Raw genomic sequence first — 9357 nt, 5'->3', positions numbered from 1 at the left:
ACACTTCTATTGGGACGAGCCACTCCTTTTCAAAAGAGGAACTGATAACATATTTCGACGTTGCGTCCCGAAAGAAGAAGTCAGAAACATCATAGAGCATTGTCATTTTTCACCCTATGGTGGACATTCAAGCACATCCAAGACATACGCTAAGATCCTTCAAGCTGGTCTTTATTGGCCGACATTATGGCGTGATGTCCATGCTTATATTTTCCGATGTGACCGGTGCCAGCGTGCTGGAAACATCTCAAGACGTGACGAAATGCCTTTGAAGAACATCCAAGAAGTAGAACTATTAGACGTTTGGGGTATCGATTTCATGGGACCTTTTCCATCTTCATTGGAAAACAAGTACATTTTGGTAGCAGTTGACTATGTGTCCAAGTGGATAAAAGCTATCGCCGCACCCACCAACGACACAAGAGTAGTCATCAAGATGTCAAGAATAATATCTTTCCCAGATTTGGAGTTCCACGACATGTCATAAGCGATGGTGGATCACATTTTATATCCAGGATATTTAATAAACTCTTCAGGAAATATGGAGTAAAACATAGAGTAGCAACACAATATCACCCCTAGACTAATGGTCAAGTGGAAGTATCTAACAGAGAGATTAAGTAGATCTTGGAGAAAACTGTATCAATATCTAGAAAAGATTGGTCTGAAAAGCTAACAGAACTGCTTAGAAAACCCCTATTGGAACTACACCGTACCAGTTGGTCTACGGGAAGTCATGCCACTTACCTTTTGAACTCAAGCACAAGGCATATTGGGCCATCAAGACCCTAAATTTGGATTACCTAGCATCTGGCAAGAAGCGAATCCTTGATATTCACAAATTGGAGGAACTCCGCTAGAACGCTTACGAAAATGCCGTTATATACAAAGAGAGAACCAAAGCTTGGCACGACATAAGGATCGAGAAAAAGGAATTTAATATAGGAGACTTTGTTTTCCTCTTCAATTCGAGATTATGTCTTTTTCCAGGTAAGCTGCATTTGAGATGGACAGACCCCTTTGAGGTGTCCAAAATCCTAGAATCTGGAGCAGTTGAAATCCGGAACAACTCCTCTAATCCATTCGTGGTAAATGGACAAAGACTGAAGCAATACCAAGGAGGTGACATACCCACAGAATGTCATGACCAAACTCTGATCGACCCTCCAGTTCCTACCTTTAACATATAAAGTTCGAATCGTCAAGCTAACGACGTTAAACAAGCGCTACATGGGAGGCAACCCATGATTTCTTCTCCTTTACTTTTACTATTTTCAGGAATGGAGAATATTGACACTATGCTAGTAATATTTCGTGACCCAGTTCAAGAGCAGCGCTACGCCATGCTTTCACAGCGCCTAATGCTGCCTACTAGATATCCTGACTCGAGCTGCATGGAGGCATTGGGCGTGGAGCCTAGTGTCAGGCATTTGTGCAATCAGTTGCAGTGGGATGAATACACTGATGCTATGCACGTGACTTATAGGAACCTGACTTTGGAGTTCCTTAGCTCGCTTATCTACGATCCCTATGTTGGTAATGCTAGTAGTGAAGGATACGTTAATTTCAGGTTGTTTGGGGAAGAATACACCTTCAACCACAAGCGTTTCGGCGACTTGTTTGGTTTTTAGACTGCCTATGATGCTTCATCTGAGCTCCCCATGAGCTACTTTCTAAGTCTAGACGTCGAGATGTTTTGGAGCGATATTACGGGTGGAGGTAGTCCTGACCCTTCCACCCAAATCTCCAACAAGATTCACAACCCTGCTTTCTGATACTTCCAGATGATCATTGCCCACACATTCCTGGGGAAGAGTGACCCTGATACGCATGTGAGTGCTGAAGAAATCTTCTTCATGTACTGTACCACTCAGTCATGCCCGGTAGATTGTGGAGCTTTCTTGATCGAGAGTCTATATCTTAATGCTCGCTCTGCTGCAAGCCCTATACATGTTGGAAGCACGATGACTCATATAGCCTCAGCCTTGGGACTCGATAGAAGATTATCTCACCTGACGTCTTACTGCAACTACACCTGGATGGATATTGATTTCTGTCTGGACCGTGGCCTCATGAGGAGATCTTCTTTCCACCCGGATCAATACAGACTATTAATCGAGGGTGAGACCATTCACTACTTCACTTTACCAGACCCTCAGGTGACTTGTGTTATTGATCAGGCCAACTAGGCCTACGCCATAGAAGGGCAGGGAGAGACAGTAGACGTGCCGAAGATTGCACCGATCAGAATCAAAGTCCGTACCAACAATCTGAATCTCCAGACTCCGAGCATGCAGTCCGAATTGGTTAAGCTTCGCATGGAGATAGCTCAGCTTCGCCAGGAGCTTACTGATGTTGCTTTGCAGGTTCAAGTATCAATTGCCTCACACGACACCGAGACTAATATGTTGCATGATGAGATCGCCGATCTCCAACGCCAGATCACAGAGCTTCGAGGATACGAAGACGAAGAGACTTCACCATACCCCAAGCATTGATGCCATCATGAACCGAGAAATACCGTTTGAATTTCCCTATTTTTCCCGTTACATATTATTCATGCCTATTTTTATTGTTTTTTTTACATTATGCTTGCTTTATTTTTCCTAAGAACTTTGGACTCGTGAATTATTATTGACTCTTCAATATATATATATATATAATATATATATATATATATATATATATTATATATATATATATATATATATATATATAATAGATATATATATATATATATATATATATATATATAATATTATATATATTATATATATATATATATATATATATATATATATATGCATTATTATGTTTTTTATGTCCATTTTGTTTTATTTTACTTTACTATTTTATTTTATTTGTTTTTGTTTTATTTATTTTGTTTTACTTTATTTGTTTTATTTTATTTCATTTTTATTTTATTTTGTTTATTTTATCAAGGTTAAATCAAAAACAAAAAAACAACATTCATGGATACCTATATGCAAACCCCCCCCACCCCCCCCCCCCCCCCCCCCCCCCCCCCCCCCCCCTCTACAAAAAATGAAGACAAAAGGACAAAAGCCCAAGTAACAATGAGCATAGCCAGCCCAACCAAATCTGAAGACATGGCGGGTGCCATAGGCTTCACGGCGGGCACCATGACGTAACAGGCAAATTTCCCCTTTTCACCATTTATACCTTCTTCAACCTCTCCAAACCCATTTTCTTCTTCTCCAAAATCCACCAAAGTTCATAAAAAATTCTCAAGCTTCTCATTTTCACTACAAGAAATTACAATTTCCCAACTTCGCTTCTTCATTTCTCCACCAAAAACCCATTAAACTCCATTTTTTTCATTTCTTTTCTATAAATACTCATTTTTCTCTACAATCACCATTAATGGCCGGAATGGAGTTTAACAACATCCTTCTTCGTGGAGGAAAGCCCGGTGAACGACAACACAAGATTTTGCAAGGATTGCAAACTCGGGAGATCCTCGCTACCAGGTATGTCGACGAAGACTGTTTGTACACTCTAGGCACATACCATAGTGTTTTCCACATGCTTGATAACTTAGGATTACACGATATTTTTTCTAGTAAAGCACCCACCTACGATAGGCTCAATAGGGAATTTTTGAGTTCCCTAATTTGCACTGTTTACCCCAACACTGCTAGTACGGTAGGTACCGTCTATTTTAGAATTTTTAATGTAGAATACGAGTACACTATCGATGCTTTAGCGGGTTTTCTCGGAATGTCTTATGGTGAGGGTGCTATCTGTGAGACGCCCTTGGATGCTGAATGGGCACTCGAGGCATTTACTTTTTGGAATAGATTATCTAATGTGAATGTCACTTCCTTTGAAGGAATTTAGGCTTCTAATATTCATAACCCGACCATACGTATTTTTAGATACCTTTTGGCATGTACCATATTTGGCTGGGAAAATTCTAACAAAGTAAATGCCTGAGAATTGTTGTTTTTACAGGGTTGCCTCACTAATCGCAGGATCAATCTTGTTCCTTTCATGTTGGCCCATATGTCTGCCATCCTTAAAAAGGGAGGAACCATCTCTTTCGGTGGTTTGATTACCTCCATTGCTAGAGCTTTGAATCTACACGCTGAGTTAGCCACCTTGGAACCACTCCCTCACCGCACCATTAACTTGAAGTTTTTGAAAGATATGAAATTATGCAAAGAGCGGCGAGAAGGTGGTTTCTACCTCATGATACATGGTGCAGCTGTACCCAGTGTTGTCCTACCTTGCTCTCAGCGTACATATGTGCGACATGCGAGGAACTGGACATACAATCTTGATGCTCCACCCTTTACAGGTCCTTTGCCACCTAACGTTCCTATGGACGATGGGCAAGGGACCGATGATGAGTATGACTGGCGCGACCAGTCACCTGCTCATGATATTCCTGCTGCATCACCTGCACACACCACACCTTCTTCCTCTAACCCTTTTGCAGGTACCACTCTCGGTTTCTACATCATCGAGGAGATGTGGCACGAGCACCTGGCTCGTGAGGAAAGGCGTGACACCCTCCTGAATACCATAAACCAACAACTAGCAGATAATATGAGTTTTATGGTAGCTTCCCAACAACGTAGTGAGCAAGCACATTAGACTGTCACTGAGTCCTTGCTTGCGATCACTAATGAGCAGCAACACCAGCGACAGGCTAATGAGCGTCACTTCTCTCTCATCAAGGCCACCCAAGGATCTCTCCTAGGTCACTCTTAGCAGCTGCGGGAAGGACTTAATACTCGAACCAGACATCGTCGACCCAGGCATCCTGACCAGGGCGGTGACGGTACTGGTGCTCACCCCTATCTCTCTCTCTCTCTCTCTCTCTCTCTCTCTCTTCCAGGTTACTCCTACCCTATCTTATATCGAAACATTGAGGACAATGTTCGGTTTAAGTGTGGGAGGAGATTTTATTGCTTTTCATCTTTCCTTTCTTTCTATTGCTTTTTCTCACTTTCCTTTACTTTTATCGCTTTTTACCGTTTTCTTTTAATTTTAGTATGTTTTATGTTTTAGTTGCTTGTTTTTTTTCCCTTTCAATAAAACAACATGTGTCTGACGAGTCATATGTGTAGTGTATCCTTCTTTCCCCCATTTCTTTAACCTTACCAAAAAAAAATTAGCCAAGAAAATAGTACATCTTGAACATGCAGGCTATAAGGCAGGTTTATAACAGGATGTGAAAGACTTGGGAAAACTTTTTCTAAAAATCGGTATTGTCTTAACACCTTAGGCTTCATGATTATAAGAGTCGATCCCGATACCCCATATGTTGTAGCCCCAATTTTTGTTCCAAATAAGTCCTTAAGTAGTTTATCCTAGCAGTCAGCTTCGGCTTAAGCATGCTCTACGTAGGGGACCGATGAAAATAAGTGAATGATCACAAAAGTTCCTGCTTTGTTCTCAAATCGCATGAAAATCTAGGCTAGGTGACTCTCACACGGTCATTTAACCCGGAAAATTTAAGACATATACGAAACATGCAGAAGAAAAATAAAAATTATATACAAATAAGCCTATTTGTTTGTTGGTTCAGAGGTATCTGATGATGAACTCGGTTGGGTGGATTACGATCCAATCCCCCACAACTGTAAATTGGGTTAAATAAAGGGGTTACACCAACTTATGTATCGGAACCCCATGCTTAAAAAAATAAAATAATAAGCCTATTTGTTTGTTGGTTCAAAGGTATCTGGTGCTGAACTTGGTAGGGTGGATTGCGCTCCAATCCCCCACGACTGCAAATTGGGTTGAATAAAAGGGTTATACCAACTTATGTATCAGAGCCCCATGCTTAAGATCATAATCACTAACCGGTTACTTTACTATGAGTATGTACGGATAACGAGCTTAATGTGATTGCACCTGAATGAAAAGGACTTTAAGGAAACAAAAAGAAGGCTTAGGTATGGTGAGGTAATGTGGATTTATTTGTATAGGAACGAAACCTACGACCGCATTTGCGGGAAGTGTCACTACAATACCCTTAGTTCGACTAGTTAGTACCTATCGATACATTCCTTAAATGAACTCGTAAGTCTTTTTGCCTTGAATTAACTCTAGTTGATACTGATTTTCTTGCATAAACTATAAAGAGTTTTGCTTGAGGACAAGCAAAGGTTTAAGTGTGGGAGAATTTGATTACACTAAATTACACCGTGTTTTTGACTCGGATTTCACATGTTTATTAGGACTTTATTATCATTTTGTCTGTATTATGCTCTCTTTTCTCTTATTTTCAGATATTTAACACTTTCGGACTCTTTTGGAAGAAACAAAGCAAAAAGACCTAAAATTAGGGTTTTTCGGCGAAATTACACACATGGCGTTGCACATGGTGGTCGGTATAGGAGAAACCATGAGTCATCAGCCATCAACTAGGAGGTAACCGCCACATTCCCATGATCCACCCCATTTACACACATGGCGGGCGCCATGAAGGGATGGCGGGCGCCACCTTTGGTAATCACGTTACCACTAAAGAGAAGTTGGAGGGCACCATGGTCTTTGCAAGCTGCTGAAATCCTCTATAAATAGTTCGTTCCATTTCATTTTCTAATCATCCAACTTAGTTTTTAACACTAAGCATATATTTATCATTTGTAATAGCGGTAATTCGTCACATCGGGGGGTTATCGCACTTTAGTGAGATTGAGTTGGGTCACTTCGAGTTGCTGTCGTCTTTAGCTTCAGGATTCGGAGGTTTATTTTTGTACTAGATTTAAAGCCCCCCATTTGGAGAAGGTTCTTATTAATCGCTTTATTTATTTATTTCCCGCATCGCTTTACTTTATTTATTTCCCGCATCGCTTTACTTTATTTATTTTCTGCACTCGCTTTACATTATTTTTTTTCGGCACTCGCTTTACTTTATTTATTTTCCGCACTTACTTTACTTTATTTATTTTCCGACTCGCTTTACTTTATTTATTTTCCGCACTCGCTTTACTTTATTTATTTTACGCACGTTACTCGCTCTCTACGCCTCACATTCTAAAACAAACTTTTCATCATCATTAATACCGTTGTGTTTGTTTGTGTTACTATGTCTGGCTAAATCTTTTAAAGGTTAGAATGTAAGGATCGCGGTTAAAGTAATGTTTCACATATTGAATCTGTAGAAATACTTTAAAGGCTGTTTTGATTTTTAACTGGAGTTTTCTAAAACAAACTTGGTTAGTTTTAATTATTCGAGGAGTGCGAAAGCACCCTGGCTTAGTAACTAGGATTTTTTATCACTTTAAGGAAAAACTATTTTTGAAACTGTTTTCGGACGCGTTGATAGATTTAAAATCAGGAAACTCCTTGGGTAAACTTTCCAAATCAAAATCACTTTTCAACTAAGTTTACGAGTCTCATTTCTTAAAAATAAATTTACTACTTTAGCATTCTGCGCACCTTTTATAAGTGACAATAAAAGGCCTTAATTTAAGGGTAAACTCGGTTCTGAATACACGAAAGCGACAATTCATGTTAAATGGATTCTTTTCAAGAGTAGAAAATATTTCCTCATAAGTAGTTCTATTTAGACAATCGAAACATCACTTAACTGACATGAGATACATTGAACCTGTCTTTACCTGCATTTATTATTTATCGTTGTTTTGCAAACCCAATATCTCTTTTATACCGTCTTAGATAAACACCGTAACGATAGTAATCAATAGATTAACGATTGGTCTCTGTGGGATCGATATTGTTTTATATTACTTTGATGTAATTCGTGCACTTGCGAATCAACATGATCAGAGCCCTTTGAGAAGACCAAGCAGGTGAAGAGAGTGAAGTTGGGAGAAACATCTGGATCAAGACCCCCAGTGCCTCTGGTTGGATCTCCTGGTAAGTCTGTATCTCTCCCTCCCTCTGTAAAAGTTAAACCTTTTTCTTCTTCACTTCCTCAATCAAACCCTATATACACAACTGCTGATACTCCTCCGTCAACCACCAGACCCTCTAACCTACCCTCCCAAAAATTCAACCTTGCCACCATAACTCTACCTGTTTCAGAAGAAGAAATGCTAAATTAAACCACTTCACCATCTTCATCACCATCTCCATAATCCCCACCTTACCATGACCTCTCATTTGACACTGAACCTTCTGACCCTCACTCCCTAACTCTGGCTCAGATTCAAGACCGTTCTTTGGCCTCTCAAAAGCCATCACACTCTTACCCTGAACCTGAAGTCACTTCCCCACTTCCATAAAACCCAAACACAACCACCTTTGAACCTCCACCATTAGAACCAATCCACTCTGGCTCACAACCATCTGAACCACCACACTCTGAAATACCCCAACCCATTACCTCCGCTGACCCAACAACTCCCACACTTAACCTAAGTGCCCCCACCTCACCCTCCCAAGCCTTTGCCAACGAACCAGAAACCACCCTTCTGACCCTTGAAGAAGCAATTACGGCTTTTGCAGAGTCTTCAGTTGAAAAGGTCAAGTCTTTGACCATCAACTCTGGCATCAATGGTGATCCCTCCGCTGTAAGGACTCACTAGAACAAAGTGATAAGTTGGATGACCTCTGAAGCCTTCAAGCTGAAAGGCCTCTCTGAACAAGTCCGCAATGACTTCATCAGAGACGCTGAGATCAGACTCCAAGAGCGTCTAGCCAGAGAAGTTGAGGAGCGGGCAAGACAGGAAGTTGAAGAGAAAGAAAGACAAGAAGAACTTCAGAGAATCAGAGATGCTGAAGCCAAAGCTCTTGCTGATGTTGCTGCTGCTGAAGTTGAGGCAAAAGCCAAAGCTGACACTGAAGAAGCAGCGCGCCTTGCTAAAGAGCCTGCTGCCAAAGCCAGAAATGATGCACTGACTCAGGGGGAGTCCTCCAACTCTCGATTCTTCCCTCTGGTCCTGAAGACTCTTGAAGAGCTGCAGAAAGAAAAATAGGTAGTTCGAGCCAGACTGGATCAACAGGACTCTGTCAATTTAAACATTCAGAACGTGCTATCCCAGCTTCTCTAGAGGATGCCTCCTCCTCCAAACCCTTAGGCACCTAGGCTATTTTCTGCTTGTTAATTTCTCATTTGCTTGTTGCTTTCTGTCTTTTGATGTCTATTTCTTACCTTCTTGCTTTCTGCTTTCTGGCTTATGTAAATGCTTATCTATTAATATCAACTTTTTGCTAAGTCTTTTGCTATGTCTTTTTGATTCTGATAAAAAGGGAGAGAATTAAAATAGCTCTGATGAAAACATATCTAATTCCTTTCAAACACAGCAATCATTTTCTCTAAAAATGACTTAAGATATGCAAGAAAGTAGCTAAAAGCACCAAACCTAGAAGGTCCGGTAAGAACTTCTGAATTATCCAATATCTAACTTAGGG

General features: G+C 40.5%; 1 protein-coding gene across 1 annotated transcript; it reads left to right on the top strand.

The window, feature by feature from the left end:
* Positions 1–4170: 4170 nt before the first annotated feature.
* On the top strand, positions 4171–8921 carry LOC127122792 (uncharacterized). The gene is made up of 2 exons (XM_051053079.1): positions 4171–4373; positions 8612–8921. Exons 1-2 carry the CDS (start codon positions 4171–4173, stop codon positions 8919–8921), a joined length of 513 nt encoding a protein of 170 aa, XP_050909036.1.
* Positions 8922–9357: the final 436 nt, after the last annotated feature.

Source organism: Lathyrus oleraceus, chromosome 2, assembly GCF_024323335.1.
Source record: "Lathyrus oleraceus cultivar Zhongwan6 chromosome 2, CAAS_Psat_ZW6_1.0, whole genome shotgun sequence".
Lineage (NCBI taxonomy): Eukaryota > Viridiplantae > Streptophyta > Magnoliopsida > Fabales > Fabaceae > Lathyrus > Lathyrus oleraceus.
This window is presented reverse-complemented; position numbering and strand designations above follow the sequence as displayed.